The 22,162-nt window shown below is 36.5% G+C and overlaps 1 protein-coding gene across 1 annotated transcript; it reads left to right on the forward strand.

Moving 5' to 3' along the window:
- The first annotated feature begins 17,099 nt into the window (after positions 1-17,099).
- Positions 17,100-18,758, forward strand: GK2 (glycerol kinase 2). Its single transcript, XM_090268088.1, has one exon. It carries the CDS (start codon positions 17,100-17,102, stop codon positions 18,756-18,758), a length of 1,659 nt encoding a protein of 552 aa, XP_090124214.1.
- The last annotated feature ends 3,404 nt before the right edge of the window (positions 18,759-22,162 follow it).

The raw sequence follows: 22,162 nt of genomic DNA on the forward strand, positions 1-22,162 counted from the left end.
TTTTTTCACTGAGCTTCTAGGGTATCACAATCTCTTGGTTTTTCCCCCTTTTTAAAATCTTTCTAATTCCTTCTCCTTTCCCAGACTCATTCATATTGGGTGTCCCAAGGTTCATTCAGTCTTTGGACCTTTTTTCTCCCTTATGGGCATTTATTCTCCAGAGGACCTCATTTAGCTCCAGGGCTTTACATACCACCTGCGTACCACTCACCTCCCCAAAGCGTGTCTGCATCCCATGTCTCCCTTCTGAACATCACACTCATATGCCCAGCTGCCTAGTTGACATTTCCCTTTTCATGTCTCACTGACATCTGAAATTGAACCTGTCCAGAATGGAGCTTCCACTCCAGCTTCCCTGAAGTTTACACTGCCTCTCTAAATGGCAACAACTCCTTCTTTCCAGCTCCTCAACCCAAAAACCTTAGAGTCATCCTTGACTCATTTCCTTTCCTCATATTTCACATCTAATCTATCAACATACCCCACTAGGTCTACTTTCAAAATATATTCAAAATACATCCTAGCATCTCATCAAGGTAAGTCCCCAACAGGTACACATAATCTATTCTTAAGTAACTGTGGTTCTTTAAGAATAAAAGAACAATAGCTTTTTGTAATATATGTGTATTAGCTTTGCAAATGACTACTAAGTTATCTGGACAAAAATTTTTAAGTTGCTTATGACAAACTACTTAATGAACTGATATGTTTGGTATTCCTTTTGGTCTAGAGGCACTATGAAAAAAATTACTTAGACACTGAGTTCCATGAACTGAAAGATTTGGAAACATCTGTTCTAGGCATTCTGCCACCTTAGGGTCTTTACATTCTACTCCATCTGCCTGGAAATCTTCCAGGCACCACTTATATTGCTAAGTTCATTACTTCCTTTGAGTTTGCTCAAAGGTCACCTTCATGACGAGGCTGACTCTGTCTAGCCTATTTCAATGGCAACCGGCCCCCACCTCTACCCTGGCTTTTCTGATCCTACTAACCTCATTCTCTCTTTTTTTTCCTCGTATTATATGTCACCTCAAGTGAACTTACAATTTATATTTTTATTGTTATTGTTTTCTCACTATGATACAATGGAAAGGGGAGTCTGGTTTCTTTCCTGATATATTTCAAATGCCTAGAGCATGCCTGGCCCATAGTACTCAATAAATATTAGAGGAAGAAATAGATGTATTTCAAGATCTACAAAAGTGGCCATAAAAAGAGGGGAAAGAAAAGATCTATTTGCTTAAAATACTCATTCAATATTTCATGTGTTTTTGACATTTAGATAAGACAAGAGTATATTTCTTTGAATCCCAAGCTAAGAGGTCTCATCTACATAACCATAAAATGAAATACATAGTCCTTCAAAAGGAAATCAAAATGCAAAAAATTCTTGTTTTTTTTTTTTAGTTTGTTACACAGAATGGTAAAGATGATGGAAAGTTGTAGAAAGGGTAATAAAATTAAAACCATTAAATGGGATTAATTCCAATATTATGAGTTTTCTTAAGTATAATTATTTACTAGATATACTTATTGCTCATCAATAATGTGCAGACTTTAAGGATTAAAAACTGTGTCATATATAAAGACCCTGGCCCTGACCTTTCAAAGTCCATAATTGTGTATATGAATAGTTGCTTGAAAAAGCACATAATTGTGTTTTATGAATAGTTGCTAATGGGAAAGTTCTTTGTGCCTTGAGACCAATATAGACAGAGTGTAATGGGGATTAAGAAGAAAGTAGAGGAAAGAAAAGTTTGAGAAACTTCAAGGAAAATTTAAGCAAGGCTTTGAACAATTTTTAGAATTTAGAAATGCACAGATTGTAGGGTGGGAAGGAGAATGGCTCTTCCAGGCAAAGAAGAGCAGAAACATTTTTACAAAAATTACAAGAATATCCCTGGTTGGTGTGCCTCAGTAGATTGAGTGCTGGCCTGCAAACCAAAGGGCTACCAGTTTGATTCCCAGTCAGGGCACATGCCTGGATTGTGGGCCAGGTCCCCAGTTGGGGACATGTAAGAGGCAACCACACATTGATCTTTACCTCTCTCCCTCCCTCCCCCTCTCTCTCTAAAAAATATATATATATATATATATATATATATATATATATATATATTTTTTTTTTTTTTTTTTAATTACAAGATAAAATAAAGTAAGTCTGGTTTGGCCAGGGTGAATAGATTTATATAAAACAGTCACTAATAATAAATACCAACATGTAACTCTCCATTTATTTGAAGGACCCTTTTGAACCACTTGATAATGTTCTCTTTTGTTTATCACTTGTACCAGTCATGGACTTGTTTGCCCTCAAATTTACATCTTGCTGTTCTGTCTGTAACAGAGGGGACCAGTCCCAGGGGCTGTAATCGTCAGGCTCCTGTGGCAGCTGACCCCTGTCCAGGTTTGGCCATTAAGGGGTGTTGGCAGAAAAATAGAGTAGCAGGAAGGGAGAAACCTAGGCATTCTCCCCTCTGTGGCTGCCTTGAGCAAAATCTCTGATAGCAGCTGTATTTCCTTTTTCTGGCTTCATTCTTTTCAGTCCCTTTAGTTGGGCCTCCATGGTTCCAGCTTCCACCAGGTAATCCCATCCCTGCCTCTGCTAGTACTGTGTCTCTCTAATTTAGGTTTATAAGGACTTTTATTTGTTTTAACCCTCGGATTCTCTCACTGTTGCATTTGGATTTGCAACTCTTCCATCATCCATGAAACTAATATTTTGGTTTTTTTTTTTTAATTCTACCTGTTGTAAATAATTGAAATGGTTTCTATTTCCTTGGTAGAATCGGACTCTGATTTGTTCAGTAATTCTTATTTTAGTATCTGTTATATGTTTGATCTGCCCCCCCCCCCAAATTTGTATGTTGAGTCCTAACCTGTGGTACACCAGAATGTGACTGTTATTTGGAGATAGGGTCTTTTAAGAAGTAAATAAGGTAAAATGAAGTCATATGAGTGGGGTCTAATCCAATCTGACTGTTGTACTTAAGACAGAGGTGCACTTAGAGGAAAACCCATATGAAGATAAGGAGGAAAACACATGCCACCTATAAGCCAAGGAGAAACAACCCCATGGACACCTTGGTCTCAAACTTCTCACCCGCAGAGCTGTGAGACAACAAGTTTCTGTTGTTTAAGCCACTCAGTACTTTGTTATGGCAGCCCTGCAAGCTAATATGACATCTCTACAGAAATTCTATTTTCTAAATTTATAGGTATAATTTCTTTATAAGTTCTTGATCCCATAATGGTCTTGAGAGTCTACCTTCTGCAAAATGTAAAAGCAGATATTTTGATGGATCTACTGGTGTTTATGTGCAATCGAGAATCATCTTCCTTTATTTAGTCATGAGCCCATATTCCATATTTGATTTCTTATCAACTGTAACATATTTATAGTTTTCAACTTAATTCAGAGTAAGCCTGTGTAGCTGTTTATTCCTACTCTAAAACTACATTTGAAGATATATAGAAAGTACAATTACAAACCCAAGAGGTATCTAGTGGCATATATACCCTGTCTTGAACTAGGATAATCAATTAAGGAATAATAATAATTTTCACCCAGACCTATCATTCTGCCCTTCTTGCATCATGAACCTTTCATGGGCTTTATAAGCATGGCTCTTGCCTTATAAAAACTGTATGTCAGAATGTGTCTAACTTTTCAGTGTTAACAGAGTATTTCCTGCATTCTAATTTAATCACAATTATCCTATACATAATTTGTGGAATGTGTGGTATCTATAAGGCATACTGCACCTGGCCACTGAAAAGCCATGGCCTCTCCTTACCTTAGGGGCCATCTGCTTACACACCAAGGAGAGATATAGTGGACAAAGAAGAATAGCAATAGTGGTTAGTCTTTAAGAGCTCTTATCCTGTTGATATATACCCAACTGAAAGAAGAGATTTGGAATCTATGACTTGGATAAGGAGATAGCCAAGATAAAAATGGCTAAAAAATAAAAGCTAGAAAACAGAGAAACACTAGTCATTCTCCTACCCACAGTTATTCTAAGTCTTAGCCATTGATTCCCCTTTAACACATATTACAATTTATAATGAGTTTACCTTTATTTACTCAGTTCTTGTCTGATTTACCCACTAGGTCCTCACAAGGACAGGGATTGTGTCTATCTAGTTTACAATTGTCTCCTAGAGGCAATCCCAGAAACTATTAACTAGTTGATACAGGGTAAATATTTCTTGAATGAATGAAGGAAAGGAAAAGAAGAAGAGGTAAAGTATAGACTATTATTCCTAGCTGCAAGGCACAACTAAGACAACAAAACATCTAAGGCTATTTTCTTCCCTCAGGTACCTTACACTGAAATTGGATAATACTGGATATTAAAGAGGTATTCCTAGTGTTCAATGAAAAGCCATTGCATGCTTCAGAAGTTCAGAGGAAAAAGAGCAAAGGGTACTTACTGATAGATGGATTTACTGACAATATGTGGAAATAACCAACCGAAAGAGAAAAAAGCCAGTCACAGAAGGACAAATATAGCATGGTTCCACTTATATGAGCTATCAAATATAGTCATACTCACAGAAGCAAAGAATGAAATGGTTACCGCCATTTTATTGGGGGGAGTAGGGAAATGGGGATTTGCTAATCTAATGTGTATGAAATTTAAGTTATGCCAGAGGAGTAAATTCTAACGATCTGCTGTAAAACATTGTGCCTAGAGATAACAATACTGCATTGCACACTTAAAAATCTGTTATGAAGGTGGATCTCATGTCCAATGTTCTTATCACAATTTTTTAAAGAAAGAGAAAATAAAAACACTATGATTCTTCACTAACATCAACCTCTGAATGTTTTCCATACTGCACACCATCAGAGTTTCTGTCATCTGCTGTTTTATGTCAAAGCCTGGCCTGTCACAGTGAAAGAGTCACACTTTCAACACTTCCTATGAAACCAGGGGTCAGCAGGAAGTCTACCAGGCACTTCAATGATAACCACCTGCAAGACCCTCTAGGTTATCACTGAATTCCTGGCTTCCCTGGGTCTATTAGCCTGTCTGATGAAAAGAAGAAATCTCATGGCATCCGGTGCTCTGAAGTGTGTTACTCCTGTCCCCTCAGGCTGACTGGAGTGCCCATCTGCCTTAGTTTTCAACAACTGCAAAGAAGCCCAGCATGCATGGAATGAAATATCTACTGGGTAAGAGGGACTGTCAATTCTGAAAATGCTTGTCAGTTTGTACAACTGCCTCTAAGGGTCTGAGGTAATTTTTATGCATGTGGTAAAATCTTCCCAACCTAAGCCTAAACATTAGGCAACTTCCTACAGAGTATAATTAAGTATCATTCATTATGATGATTTCTTGGTTTTATCAACCTTTGTAAATGATTATCACAGACATTTTCAGTTCTGGTGGCTTTTTTACCAGATTTTCAGTTTATAAAATAATGGAGCAATAAGTATATTACCTGGTATTTATTGTTATCAATAAAGATTTTAAAATATGTACTAAAATATTAAAGATACAGTGAGTTAAGCATGCATATGATATATAATATAATATATATGACTGTCTATGTAACAATAACTTTTGGGAGGACACCAGTAACTCATTTCATCATTTAAAATCATAATCACTTGACCATTTCATTCTAAACATTATAGCAAGGTAACACATAAAGATATGCCTGTCCAAAAAAAGCCCAGCCATTCTTAATATGAGAACAGTTTGTATGACATCAATGTAACCTGGAAGTCAAAGGGAGTGGACTAGAATGAGCATGCATGAACAATGATGACTTTACTGTACTAGCCAGTGGGGGCAATAGATGCAGTTGAGTGAGCATGTGTACTGTGTGGCTGTCACATTCAAAATGACAGAGCCAGCAGAGCAACAAATCTGCATCAAATTTTGTGTTAAGCTTGAACATTCCTCCATGGAAACTATTTGGATGATTCAGAAGGCGGCAGCTATGGGCAGCTGGTGATTGGCAGCTTCATCATGACAATGTGCCAGCTCATGCATCATGTCTCATGCAGAGTTTTTTGGTGAAACATCAAATTACCCAGGTGACTTATTACCCCTACAGCCCAGATTTGGTGCCCTGTGACTTCTGACTTTTCCCAAAATTAAAATCACCTTTGAGAGGGAAGAGATATCAGACCATCAATGCAATTTAGGGAAATACGACAGAGCAGCTGATGGTGATTCCAACAAAGGATTATGCAGGGTGTTTTGAACAGTGTAAGAGACTGTGTGAAGTCCCAAGGTGCCTATTTTGAAGGGGACTAAGGCATCATTGTCCTATGTACAGTGTCTCTTGTATCTTGCATCTTCTTCAATAAATATCTCTTTTTCATATTACATGGATGAATACCCTTGGACAGACCTTGTATATATATTTTCTAATTGATAACATAAAACATATTTTTCTGCCAGTTTTTATGTCTGCAAAATTAAACTTATAAGTTTTCCCAAGCTGAATAAAACTTGGCAAAATTATGTACTGAAGAACAATTTATCCAGGTATGATTTAAAGGCTTTGGTAGGCTCAAAATGTTGGATTGGTCTCAGGACCAGCTAAGAATTTATTAAATACATTATTCACCTGTTCAATAATATATTTTCAGGCTATGATAAAAAAATATATCCAAGAGTCTTACCAGAGCCATAACTGTTTTGATGCCCATGATAGTATAATTTTAAACACTAATTGCTCAGAGAAACCCTAAAATAGAGTCTAGTTCTAACTGTGCTTACCATGGGAATGATAACCTCTGGGACAGTCTCCAAATTTCACCTAAGGCTTTCAGGATGACTGTAGGATAATGCCAACATCATAGACAAATTCCATTTCCCCTGGAACCTCAAAATGTGATGTTGTTTGGTGTAACCATCAATCAATAAAATGATGTTTGTAAATGGCTCTATTGGCCTGACATCATTGTTGACCATGACGGACAGACAAGGGGCTGTCTTTGCAAGGTTTACAATTCAGCAAAGATGGCACACACTTAATCATTAATTCATGTGCAATGACTTTCAGAAAAAAGGGAGCACAAGGTGCAATGGGAAAGTATAGAGAAGGGATTTAACTAAGGTTACCCAGTCACAAAGGGTTTCCCTGGAGAAAGAAAGTGGTCTGAGGTTACCTAAGAGATGTTATAGGAGAGAAGGAAAGCTGTTCATGGAAGTGAACCAGCATAGTAGGGGGGATCCATAAAAACCCTGGAATTTATTTATTAAAAATTGTGTATTTATTCTTGCATGTTTAAATTTCAGTCACCTTCAAAGTACCCTCCATTTGATTCAATACACCTATTGAGACTTTTTTCCACTGCTCAAGAGTTTTAAACTTGTCAATGTTGATGCCTTTTAGTGCTTTTGCCATTTTTTGTTTCACCTCTTCCACATTGGCAAAAATGTTTCAGGGCAAGATTGGGTGAATATGGAGGATGGGGCACAGGGATCAGGCTATTTTGGTCAAAAACTGCTGAACACTGAGTATGGTATGAGCAGGTGTGCTCATAGATCACCCATCATGAAATGGGCAGACACTTTGAAAGAGTCTTCAAGACAAATTCACTAAAGCCAAACACAGCCTCTCAGAACAATGCCAGCTGGTACACTGACACAGATGGGTTCCTAGAACACTCACCTAGCAGGGGAATCCTATATAACAAGGGGTCCACACTCCAGAGGATAATTCTGGGTATTTTTTGGAGGGTCCCCTACATATGATCCAAGACTACTGGTGAAAATTATCAGGTCTGCAGCTGTTCTTCATTTGACAGTGGATTTTGTATCCAGATCATCTCAATGAGAGAATAAAAATTGTAAAAATTCTATCGTTTAAAAAATATATATATATATATTTAAAATGTAAATCTCTGTTCATGAGACGCTGTGATGACTGGACTGAGGTGGCAGAGTCTACATCTAAGTCAGGAATACATGGTGACATTCTCCCTTAGTAATAGAAAGCTATATATGTAACAAAAGTAAAATTCACCACCACCTTACTCCCAAGAAAACAGATCTCTTCCCAAGTACCATCACAACCTATCTAGTCATTAAGTGAGTGAAAGTTTGCAACACTCCTTTACACATGACCTTACAGGATCATTTGGGTTTTATGAGTAAATTCTACCAAAGTGACTACCACTTAGATGCTATTTTTCTTCCATTAACTTAAAAATCAGGTTTCACTGGACAGCATTTTTTTAATCCTTAAATTTAAGAGAAGAAAAGTTTCTTTAGAGGTTACCTACATTTCACCCCTGAGTAAAAAGGCCTCAGAGGCACTTTTACTTTCTAAAGATCATAAAACTAAGTAGAATCAGAGATGGAACTAAAATCTTGATTCTTATTCTAATGTTCTTTACATAATTGTATATAGATATTTTAAAAGTTATTTATATATTTCTGCTACCTAGCAAATGTGATAATGACTGGATATAGATCAACAATCATAAATAGGAAATAACTATTGGTCAAGTTATTTACAAAGATTCTATTACATGACAACTGTAATTTTGTAATTGGGGAGACTGAGACCTTGATATTAATAATGCTGACAATAATGTGGGTTTGAGCCACAAATTTGTAGTGACAGTGAGCAATGACTATAAGACACTGTTACAGCAAAAGTATATCGTGTCAGATGAGTACTTGATTTATCAGGGTGATCACTATGTAAGTTATGTAAATATCTAGTCACTATGTTGTACACCTGAAACTAATACATTTTATGTCAGCTGTAATTGAAAAATAAAAAATATTTTAATAGTGTATAAACAGGGCTTTCATAATGACTCAGAAATAACAATTCCAATTTTCCCAAGATCAGTTTGACCTCTGAAGCTTCTTTACTTTGTTGACATGTGTAAAGAACACATGCACAGAAAAGTGCCAAAAACCTTCCCATCACATTGTCTTAACACACTTGTTCTCTTTTAAAGTATGTGTGGGCATCTCACACACAATTTACTAGGGAAACATGCAGCAGAAACACTACTGGCTAACAGCAGACTCAACTGCCAATTACACATCAAAGGAAAGCCACAGTCACTGAGTCTCCTCCATGGCAGCATTCTGCCGCCCCATGCTTTTCCTAGAAGGGTTTGTGTGCCCTGAATCTTATGCAGGGACATTATCAGAACAACCTTCCTCTCTCCTACATCTTTTTCTCCATCCAGGTAAGAAGCTACAGAATAACATGGTGGATAATAAGTGGATTGAATCAAAGAAGTCATTCATTCCATCTGCACAAAATGCTCTTTTGCTCACTTAGTCAGCAACAATGAAACACAGCAAGGCTTTGAAATGGAACACTTTCTTCCTCCGAGCCATGCCATACACATGCATACACACGCATACACACACATACACACATGTACACACACACCAAGGAAGGATTTAAAGTCTGTACTTTTTTTTAATGGGTGGGCAAGAAAGAGCATCTTTCAAATTCTGCATTTTCAGAGTAAGTATCCAACATGACTTGCCATGATAACTAAATTTATTATTAACTGTGTATTTCATGATGTTAGTGACAATATGTTAATGTGATTTTTCACGTCCTCCTGCAGTGAACAGATGGCTCCTTTTACTTTACTTTCCACATCAAGTGTGATTATTTCTTGGTGCCAAAAGCCACCTGCCGCTCCTCGGTCTCCAGTCTAATTTTTTATGTTGGTAAAACACAGCAGGACTTGTTATCAGTTGGATGGCATCTTAATAAAAGGAGACATGCCAACATATTGACATCATGTTCAAGGGGAAATTTCAGCCCCTTCAAACCCTTAACCCTTCCTCCTATCGCCCCTTCAAATATTGAGGGAGAAAAAGTAAAAGAAATAAATGCAGAGACCCCACCAGATTCAAGATGTTCGATTACAACTGTTGGGCCTAGAGCCAAGACGCCGAATTGGCCTCCCTTTGTTCCTAAACTCAAGCACCTTACTCAGGGCTCTGATCTTTCATCCTGTGTAATGATAATTAGCCGTAACATATTCCAAAGTCAAATGTAAGCAGGAATACATTAACATTGAGATCAGTGTCAGGGCAATTTTCACTGGGAAAATGACAAAGAACACACACAAGCACATGCATGCACACACACACAATAAAAAATTTCAAAATTCAAACATTCATAAAATCACTTTCCTAGCCATGAATATTAAACTCATTGGCTTGTTTGTTATGAATGCTTACCTAGAATGCAAAGGCCTCCTAATGTGGATGCCATGACTCCCACAGCCCATGCTTAACAGAGAAAACATGAGTAATAAACCACAATAACTTGCTTTAATTTTTCCATTCTTTATTAAAACAAAGAGGGACAGTACGAGAGGTGATGTGTGGTCCAAGAAGAGGTCTCCCAGGTGATTGGATGGCATGGCTCTCAACAGCTGGTCCAGCACATTTGGGAACAGCATGTAGAAAAATGCATCAGTGTTTTAAAGATTGCCAACTGTGATGATGCATGGGTTATGACACAGACCAAAAAAAAGTTAAGTTTCCTAGCCACAAAACATATAATTTAATGTCTTTACCATCAAGGCACACACTCTCAAATTAAAGACTACGATATGTCCAAATCTGGTAAAATTGAAACTTTCAAAACTGATCTCTTCTCTTTAGAGAATGAAATAGTAGTAGCATCTTTGAATGCCTGATATTTCTTGTTAAAAGCCAAGAAGTTAAACATGCACCTGGATTCCTAGGATTTACAAGGTTTACAATGGCAGAGGAAAATCCCTACAATAAAAGTGCAAATATCTTAATAAAAGGGATTCACAATTAACATTTTCTTGAGATAAACAACTATAGCTGAATTATTCCACCACAGACTCTCTCAAATTAATGTAAACATGGCAGTGACACTTCTATTCCTATCAACTGTCCTTCCAAACAAACAAAAAACCTGTATGAAATTTATCTCTATTGGTTGTATTTTGCAGCTTGACCAACTTTTTATTTTCATCACATTTTCCCCATATTTTGTTATAAAAATTTGCAAACATATAGAAAAGTTTTAAGAACTTTACCACCATCACCATTGCATCTACCACATCGATTCTATTATATTTTACTATACTAATTTTATCATATAGCTCTTCATTTCTCCATCCTTTTTTACCTATTCATCAATCTACATTATTATATTAGATTGTAAAATCAATACCCAACAGATCATTCAATGATTAAAATTATCTTGACTTTATTATTAATAAAATGAGAATAATATATAATGTTCATAAACTCATTTAACGAATATTTCTTGAGTTTCTACTTCAGATCAGACACTGCTCTAAGTGCCAAACACACAAGATTGAATAAAATAGCCAAATACCTTCCCTCATTAAATTTATAATTAGTGGACTTGACAGGGGAAAAACAATAATTGAATGAATGGCTCTCTAAAACATGATGTGCAAAAAACTGTAAATATAGACAAAGAAATTTAATTGTAATAGTGCAGAAAGAATGTTTATACAAAACAATTGCCTATAATAAAGCCCATATATAGCAACCACTTAGAAAATATTTGTCAAATTACTTAATAAATGAATATATTTTAAAATTTACAGCATGAACATCATTTAAACAACTGTATATTGAAAAAGAACAGCACTCTAAAATAATAGCCTTAAAGGTACATAAATAATAATAGAAAGTCAATTGGTTTAACAACTCTAATTTTAACAATCCTATATTAAAAGACTTTTTGAAGAAATATGTGATGGGGGAGCTATTCTGAATAGTATGTCCTCCATTAAAGCATTTCTGTTTGCAAGGAATATAATGCAAATAAATAAACAATTTCCTTCTAAAGTTGAATGTCTTCACTAATAAGATAGAAGTGATGATTATTACAGAGGTACTTAAATTAGAATTTAGGAAGGCTATTATAGACTAACAAGCAGAAATTTTTATGTTTTTGAAATGGAAAAAAAGAGGAGTTAGTTTAATTTTCTTAGTTAAAAAAGAAAGCGTTGTTAGTGAGCTTTGGTTAAAGCCATCCTTTAATTTGTCATTACTCTAAGAAAGTTAAATCAATCAGGTCAACTTTTCTTTCTTAACTAAATTGAGACACTTTTTATCTGGTTATTTAGTGGCTATAATTTATTAATAGTGAAACTAAATGTAAACTAATACTTAGAACTAATAGTTTTATAAATGCTAGTTGAATTAAAGAAAAATTATTTCAAGTATTTTTTAAGTCCAAAAACTAATAAGATTGGGAACATTTGTGGTATAGGAGGTGTAAAGATGAAATTTTGGGTCAAATCATTTTATTGTGTAGAGTAATCTATACATATAATGTTTACTACTGCCAAATACTTGGAAAGAAAAAAATAACATTAAAAAATTTTAAAACAATCTTTTCCATGCAAATTGAAACATAAGATGGTAAAATGACATACTGATAGGTATTGTCTCTACATTTTTGCTTAGAAACTTTGTGATAGAATTTTTTTAACCAAACAAAGAAATTATCAGGAAAATCTATACCATCTACCGTTGATTTTGATTTCTTACTATGCAAATTAAGTCTGGTTGCTTATTTTGCTTTTCTGACTTCATAAAATTCCTTGGATTGTTTTTACCTAAATGGAAAATATGATCAAGTTTATATAGTAAAGTAACAATATTATTGATTTTTATGCCATTTTCTGTATTGTTCTCTTGGTTTCACTAAGGATAAATGAGCTATATCCTTGAGCTAACTCAAAAATAGAATCTATGGCATAATGCAGAAAATTGCCATTCATTGAAATTTTAAGCAGACTTCTATTTTGGCAAATATGGTGTAACATATTAGATTTATTTTCATTTATTATTGGAAATAATAAAAATGAACAAAATATATAAAAGTTTACTATATATATATATATATATATATATATATATATATATATATATATATATCAGAGAAGGAAAACTCTGACTCCAAAAAACCTCCGCTGCCTTGCGGCATACCTCTTCAGGGGAAAGGCTAAGGGAGTAAACCCCGACAGAAAATCCGGAGCCGGAGTCCCTAAGGCGGTTTGACGTTGTAGTCAACACCGGCAACTCCTGCGGCGCACCTGAAACCAAGCTGTATCGACTCCGTCTTTCCCTTGGACCCTTCAGCTGTGAAGAGAGGGGGGGTCTGCTGCATGGGCAACAGCAGACCCTCCATATCACCCTGCCTGGGCTCTGTAGCTTCAACTTCGCTGGAGAGGACACTCCAGCGTCATCGTAAGAGGTCAATTCAACACGGGAGGAGACAGATACCGTGTCACTCCTGAGTCGGACTGCACAACCATTCTCGGCGGTGCAGATAGACTCTTTTTTTTTTTTTTTTTTTTTTTTTTTTTTTACAGATTTGATGTGTTTTATTGATTAAAATATTACATTTGTGCCACTTTCCCTTCCCTCTGCTCCCCTCCACCCGGTGGCCCCCTCCCTCCAGTTGTCCCCCCCTTTTAGATTATGTCCATTAGTTGTGCTTACAGTTCCTCCCAACCTCTCTCCGTCTATTCCATTCCCTCCTACCATGATCCCCAATTCCTATATCATCTCCCTCCCTCTCCCCACTCCCCCTCCCTGTTGGCCTCCCCCCACTATGTTTCCCTTACCCACAGTTCCTTTTCCACTCTCGTTGCCTGTTTCGTTTGCCTTTGTTTCATCTCCCTAGCTTCTGTTTTTTAAACCAGTCCCTTTAACTTCTCATATAACAGTGGTTTGGATCTAATGAACTCTTTCAGTTTTATTTTGTCCTGGAAACACTTTCTCTGTCCTTCTATTCTGAATGACAATTTCGCTGGATAGAGTATTCGTGGTTGTAGGTTTTGGATTTTCATTACTTTGAATATTTCTTGCCAGTCCCTTATTGTCTGTAGGGTTTCCCTTGAGAAGTCAGCTGATAGTCTAATTGGGACCCCTTTGTACATAATTCTTTTCTTCTCTCTTGCTGCTTTTAAGATTCTCTCTTTATCTTTAATTTTTGACATTTTGATTATAATGTGTCTTGGAGTGGTTCTCCCTGGGTCCAGTCTCTTGGGAACTCTCCTTGCTTCCTGGACCTGCAAGTCTGTTCCCTTCCCCAAGTCTGGGAAGTTCTCCTTTATTATATTTTCACTCAATTTTTCAAGTTCTAGTTCATCTTCCTCATTCTCTGGCAAACCAATGATTCTTATGTTGGGCCTTTTATAGCTGTCCCAGAGGTTTCTGATCCTCTCATTGTTGCTTCCTATTTCCTCTCGCTGCATTGGTTGACTGCTTGTTCCTTCTCCATATTCCAGTTTGTTGAAATGAACTCTGGATTCCTCACCATCTGTCTCGTATGTGGTTTTGTTCCTTTCGTTATGAAAGTTTTTCGCTTCTTTCATATCTTTTTCCTGCTCTTTTGTGAATTCTGTAAGCCACCTGATAACAATGGCCCAGAACTGAGCCTCTGACAGGTTTCTTATCTGTTCATCTGTCAGGTTCTCTATCTGCTGTCTGGTGAGTTGTGTCACCGGGATCTCTATATTTGTCTGCCACATTTTGACAGATGCGTTTTGTTTTCCTGGGCCGGCTGTCGGGGGCAGGGGGCAGTGCCTGCGTACGCGTCACAAATCAGCGACCGCCGGCGCCTGCCCGTCCGCGACCTATTTCGCAGCCCTGTGGTGCTTTCTGTGGGGGCGGGGGTCCAAGATGGATTCACACAGTTATTCAGCTAGGAGACCGGGATCCGTCCTCCCGCCCCCCTGGGCCTCACTGTTCAAGGCGATGCTGCAGCTGCTCCCCAGCGCCGGAGTCGGGCACGCCAGGGGCTTGATCGGAGTCGCCTGTCTGTCCGCGACCTATTTCGCAGCCCTGTGGTGCTTTCTGTGGGGGCGGGGGTCCAAGATGGATTCACACAGTTATTCAGCTAGGAGACTGGGATCCGTCCTCCCGCCCCCCTGGGCCTCACTGTTCAAGGCGATGCTGCGACTGCTCTCCCCAGCGCCCGAAGTCGCGCACCGGCAGGGGCTTGATTGGAGTCGCGCCAAGCCTCCGGGATTTTTCGCCGCCCCGCCCGCTCCGCAAACAGCTTTGCCTTCTTTAACTCTTACCTGCCCAAATGGCACCACTGGTTTATAACTTCATATGTTGGGCTTCCGTGTAGCTTTATTTTCTGGAATTTCTAGTTATCCTTTGTTTTGAAGTAGTTGTATTCCACTGTAGTTGTAGAGGGAGACCTAGCGTGTCCGTCTAAGCCTCCATCTTGGCCGGAAGTCCGCAGATAGACTCTTAAGAAGCTACACCATCGTCTCTCGAGACGGACGGCTGCCGACGACGATATATATATATATATATGGCAACATTTCACAAGATACTAGATACCAGACAATGAAGAACAGTGCTTTCTAAGAGGCAAAAAACAAATGATGAGTACTAGACTTCCCAGCTTACTGCCTTGAGAGTGTTTGGAGGCCACAGCACTGGGAGGGGAAGTTTGTGGAAACCCTGTGGTGACTAGGTGGAGTGGAGTATCCAGAGTGATGAAGACTACCAGAATGTGCAGGACATGGTGCTGGAAAGAAAAGAGTTGCACAGCAAGAGGACTCTGGGAGATCTTCAGAAGTCACCCTGTGACTATTTAACTGAGCCCTGATCAGTGCGTGTGTGAGAGGAAACTTCGTGAGGCTGGGGAAAGATACACATAACTAGCTTGAAGATAACAGTATCAGAGATTAACTCAGCATTGGGAATAGGGACTATTCCCATCAGTCATGAAAAGTTCATTTTTCATGGGCCTTGGGTAGAATACACTGAGGGATCTCATCACAGTAAGGGGAAATAATTAGCCCCAGGCTGAGCACTGTCCTGTTCCAAACAAATCTTAAGTATAAGACCCCAAAGAATCAAATTGTTTTCCAAGTAACTTAAGTTACAGGAATACAAAATACCTAATCCAACCAGGTAAAATTCACAATGTTTGGTATCTAATAAAAAATTATCAGACATGTAAAAAAGCAGAGAAATATAAACCTAATAAAGAGATAAATTAATCAGTCAAAATTGAACCATAACTAACACAGATGTTACAATTAGCAGAAAATAAAGTTAAAAGCATTCTAACTATGGTCTATGTGTTCAATAAATTAAGTAAATAGCTTTTAAAAACTCCAATTGAACTTCTTTGGAAGAAACTACAATGTGTGCAGTGAAAAATGCAGTGGATGAATTAGCAGATTAGGCATTGGAAAAGAAAAAATCAGTAAACTTGAAGGCATAGCAATAGAAACTATCTAAAATGAACCATAGGAAGAAAAGATAATTATGAGGAGAGCATCAGTGACCTGTATGACAACTCCAATATGTGTGACTGAATTCCCTAAGGGAGAAAAGAAGATAAAATAAAATATATTTATAAACATATGGCCAAAAGTTTTCCAAAGTTGATGAAATCTATAAATCCAAGTAGTTTCATGAACCCCAAGCACAGAAAATAAGAAATTACATGAAGAAACATCATTATAAAACTAACCAAAACCATTCATAAAGAGAACAAAACTGAGAGCCAGTGAAAGAAAATAGACGTGTTAAAAAAAAGGATGACAGTGTTTTTCACACCTGATACCACACAAGAGAAAACGGTGGAGCAATAGTTTTCAAGGCCCTATAATTTAAATAAACAAATGTTAATTAGAATTCTATATCCAGAGAAAATATCTTTAAATATTAAAAGGAAATACTTCTTATTCAAAAGTGGGAGGAATTCATTTCTAGGTGATCTGTACTACAAGAAACATTGAGGGAAATCTTACAACTAGAAAGAAAATGATAACAGAAATATGGGTCCACATTGTAGAATGAAGAGCACTGTTAACAGTCACTGTGTGAATAAATATATAATTGTTTAAAAACAAAACTAAAACTTTCTAAAAAGATAAATGCAAAGTTGGGAGGCTGGGGGCAGGGTAAGAAGATATGGCACTGTTTAAGGCGCAAAGGTTTCCTCCAGCCCCTTCGAGGTAGCCAACGTGCCTGCACAGGCCTTAGGTTCCAGGGGCACTGCATGCCCCTCCCCCATACAACAACTTCGTCACCGTGGAAACAGCACCAGAGTGGCTGAGCCTTCAGACTGGCTTCATGGCAGCCCCAAAGTCAGTTGAGGGGCCATTGGTGGGGGCGGTGGTCCAGGGAACTAACTCCTCTCGCTTTCTGGTTTTCAATTCAAAAACAGCGGCTCTACTTATTCACCATCAAGTGGAATTAACACAAGAGTTTCCGCAAGAAGGATGGGTGGAACAGGACCCTAACGAAATCATTCAGAGTACCTATGAGTGTATAGAGAGAGCGTGTGAGAAACTTAATGAACTGAATATCGATGTATCCAATATAAAAGCAATAGGTGTCAGCAATCAGAGGGAAACCACTCTACTCTGGGACAAGTTAACTGGAGAGCCGCTCTACAATGCTGTGGCATGGCTTGATTTAAGAACCCAAGCTACCGCTGAGAATCTTAGTAAAAAAATTCCAGGAAACAGTAACTTTGTGAAGTCCAAGACAGGTCTTCCGCTTAGCACTTATTTCAGTGCAGTGAAACTTCGTTGGATTCTTGACAATGTGAGAACAGTTCAAAACGCTGTTGAAGAAGGTAGAGCTCTTTTTGGTACCGTTGATTCATGGCTTATCTGGAATTTCACAGGAGGAGTTAAAGGAGGTATCCATTGTACAGATGTAACAAATGCGAGTAGGACGATGCTTTTCAACATTCATTCTTTGGAATGGGATAAAGAGCTCTGTGACTTTTTTGAAATTCCAATGAACATTCTTCCAAAGGTCTGCAGTTCTTCTGAGATCTATGGCAAAATGAAAGCCGGGGCCTTAGAAGGTATACCAATATCTGGTTGTTTGGGGGATCAGTCTGCTGCATTAGTGGGACAAATGTGCTTCCAGGAAGGACAAGCCAAAAACACATATGGGACAGGTTGTTTCTTACTATGCAATACAGGTCGTAAGTGTGTATTTTCTGATCATGGTCTTCTGACCACAGTGGCTTACAAATTAGGCAAAGACAAACCCGTATGTTATGCACTGGAAGGGTCTGTTGCTATAGCCGGTGCTGTTATTCGCTGGCTGAAAGACAATCTTGGAATTATAGAGACCTCAGAAGAAATTGAAAAACTTGCTAAAGAAGCAGGTACTTCTTACGGCTGCTACTTCATCCCAGCCTTTTCAGGGTTATATGCACCTTATTGGGATCCTAGTGCAAGAGGGATCATCTGTGGGCTCACTCAGTTCACCAATAAAAGTCATATTGCTTTCGCTGCACTGGAAGCTGTTTGCTTTCAAACCCGAGAGATTTTGGATGCCATGAACCGTGACTGTGGAATTCCACTCAGTCATTTGCAGGTAGATGGAAAAATGACAAAGAACAAAATTCTTATGCAACTACAAGCAGACATTCTGCGTATTCCAGTAATAAAGCCCACTATGCCTGAAACAACTGCCCTGGGAGCTGCCATGGCAGCAGGAGCTGCAAAAGGAGTGGATGTTTGGAGTCTTAATCCCCAGGATTTGTCAGCTGTTGTTATGGAACGAATTGAGCCACGGGTCAAGGCCACAGAAAGCGAAGATCGTTATTCTACATGGAAGAAAGCTACGATGAAGTCAATGGGTTGGGTTACAACTCAGTCCCCTGAAAGTGGTGATTCTGCTGTCTTCTCTAGTCTGCCCTTGGGCTTTTTTATAGTGAGTAGCCTGATGATATTAATTGGAGCAAGATACATCTCAGATATGCCATAATAATATCAAGCACGAGCTTTTTACATAATGAAAGAACCTGGCAATTCTGTCTCTTAATGCCATGACAACATCATAGACTGCATTTATTTATAAAACACTTGCTGCATGACTTAAGAGAACCCTACAAGTAGACCTGTGGCTTGAAATAAATAAATTACAGCAACATCACTGTAGAAACATTTGGTGTGTTTTTTAATGTTGGCAGTTAAGGTTGGGTCAGCTACTTTAGGGGTTAACCTTAACCATCCATTGTCATAAAATTCTGCTCCATGCCGTCTAGAATATAGAATATTCAGAGTCTTCCTGAATGTGTGTAATCTTTCATCAAACACTTTCTAATGCTATGGGCAAGGATTTGGTTCCTTGTGCTACACACACTTGATTAAGAGGTGTAACTAACCTGTCAAAAATGAAGGACTTGTGACTGTTTTTAATAAACCCCAAAAGTCCTGTTTTGTACATATTAGGGAGGCCACAATATCTTCACTGAATGTTCAATGAAAACATAAATTCTATAATTAAAAATTAGTATTTCTTAGCTTAGATACTTTAATGGAAAATATTTGCCAAATTAAAATTCTTAAGACATTTTACATGGTCTCCCTAATTGCACTGATTTGCTGTGTAGATTCTATAGGAAGAAGAACATTTTTGTCAGTTTCTTTTTCTATTTATATTTCCATTTTATGTCCTTTACTTGGTATGATAACATATATGCTTGTATAAATCATATAAAATAGCCTATTTATAAAGTAAGCTTATACAAAAGGTAGTCTTAAGTGGACTATAATATACATAAATGTTTTAGTGTAAACAACTGTATATATTTTGGGGTAATGCATATGCATATTACTTACCAGGAAAAACTTTTTCTTAAATAGGCAATATTTAAAATTTAAGTCTTATGTTGTTACTTTTAGAAGTGTATTTGATTTCACCTACTTTTCTTACATTTACATTTTTATTTAATTAGGTGATGTATGCTGAAAAAAATGTGGACTATTACAGTAAAACTGATTTTTAAGCAGGAAAAAAGAATTAACTATTGAAATGAAAATAATCTAGGGATGAAATTTAAGCATAAGTAAATAAAGATAGTAAGAAAGTTGAAAATGGATAAATGGAAGTGCAATAATATAAAGTTCATATACTATATGGGAAGTGCTATAACATAATTTGAAGTTAAGTGGTAATTAAAAATGTATACTCTAAATTCTAAAATAAAAAAGCAAAATATAATAAGCGAATTGAATACATAAGCTAGAACCATAAAAGTATTCAATTGATCCAAAATAAAGCCAACAGGAGATGAAAAAGGGAAAGGAAAATTGGAAAATAAAAAAGAGCAAGAAAATATATTTAAACCTAACCATTAATAATAAGCATATTAACTATAAGTTGTCTAATTACCTCAACTAAAATGCAAAATGGTCACATAAGATAAAAAAAGAAGATTCAAATATATACTGCCTCCAAGAAACACATTTCAGATATAAAGAAAAAATAGTTTAAAAGAAGAAAAAAAAGAGATATTACATGCTAATAATAACAGAAAACTGGAGTGGATATATTAATATCAGAAAGTAAATTTCAGAGTAAAGTATATTACCAGTGATTAATAAGATCATTTTGTAATCATAAAGGGGTCAGTTCATCTAGAGGACATAACAATGCTAAAGATTTATATATTTAAAACAGAGCTTCAAAATACAAAAAACAAAATTTGATAGAACTTAAAGTAGATAAATCTATAATTATAGTAAGAGATTTCAACATCTCTTCCTCAACATCTAATGGCACAAGTAGACAAATCTAATAAGATAGATTTGAACAATACTATAAAACAACTTAATTGACATTTATAGAACACACCACCCAACAATAGGAGAATACATACTATTTTCAAATGCATCTGAAACATTTACCAAATAATTACTATAATGGCCTCATTCAGGACATTAATCAAGCCTCAATAAATTTAAAAGATTTCAAACAAAATAAATTGTCTAATCACAGTTTAATTATAAATCAATAAAGATTTCTGGAAATTTTCCAAAGAATTGGAAACTAAACTTTTAAATAATTCATGTGTTAAAGAGATAAAAAATGAAAATAGAAAGTGTTTGCAATACATTGAAAATGAAAACAATATATGAAAATTTATGAGATGTTACTAAAGCCATGCTTTGGGAAAAATTTCTAGGACTAAAAGCCTGTATTAGAAGAGAAAATGTTTCAAATCAAGAAATTGGAAATAAATACGAAGTGGGTGGAAGAAAAGAAATAAAAATGAGAGCAATAATCAATGATATAGAAAATAGGAAAACAATAGTCAAACTAAATATAACCAAAAGTTGATTCCTTTAGAGTAGCAATAAATTAATAAACTTTTAGCCAGACTGATTAGGAAAAAAGGAGATGACAAAAGTGATCAATCCCAGGAATGAGGATGATGTCATTATAGATTCTAAGGATATAAAAATGATAACACAGGAATATATGAAAATTTTATGCCAGTAACATTGACAACTTAGATGAAAAGGAAAACATAAACTACCAAAACTCAAAAAAATAGGTAATTTGAATGGCTTGATATCTATTAAATCAATTGAATTTTTAGTATAAAACCTTCCCACAAAAAACCTCCAAGCTCAAATAGCTTCAGTAATGAAGAAATAATACCCAATCTATAAAAACGCTTCCAGAAAACTTAAAAGGAGGGAACACTTTCAAACTTATTCTATGAAGTTAGGATTACAACACCACTCTGATTCCAACACCTAAGACGTTACAAAAAAAAACAGCTGCATAGGAATATCCTTTATAAATCTAAATGCAAAAATTATCAACAAAATTTTAGCAAAATATAACAATATATAAAAATGATAGACATCATGACCAAGTGGGGGAATGTAAAGCTAGGATAATGAGTCAGTTTAATTAGAAAACTCAATCAATGTACTTCACATACTAACAGACTTAAGAAAGAAAATCTACATTAGCTATAACTGCACAGTGACTAGAATGCTTAGAATTAAAAAGATAATCATACCAAATGGTGTTAAAGATGGAGAACTGAATCTCTAATATGATTCTGCTGAAAATATAAAATAGTACAAATATTTTAGAAAAGCTTAAGAGTTTCTTAAAAATAAACATCTATATTATTCTAGGTATTTACCCAAGAGATATGAAAACATGTCTTTACCCAAGAGATATAGCACTGAACTTTGTTAGAGCCAAAAACTGGACACATGGCAAACGTCTGCCAGTAGGTGAATGGATAAACAAACCATTGCATATTCATGGTATATACAGCAGTCACTCAGCAACTATCAATATACACTGCAACACAGACAAATTTCCAAATAATTAAGCTGAGTGAAATAAGCCAGACAATATAC

This window comes from Furipterus horrens, unplaced genomic scaffold (assembly GCF_987537825.1).
Source record: "Furipterus horrens unplaced genomic scaffold, mFurHor1.1.pri manual_scaffold_2, whole genome shotgun sequence".
Taxonomy (NCBI): Eukaryota; Metazoa; Chordata; class Mammalia; order Chiroptera; family Furipteridae; genus Furipterus; species Furipterus horrens.

What these genes read in the sequence shown, in the direction of transcription:
- GK2 (XM_090268088.1), top strand. Translation starts at nt 17,100, where the DNA reads ATGGCAGCCCCAAAGTCAGTTGAGGGGCCATTGGTGGGGGCGGTGGTC.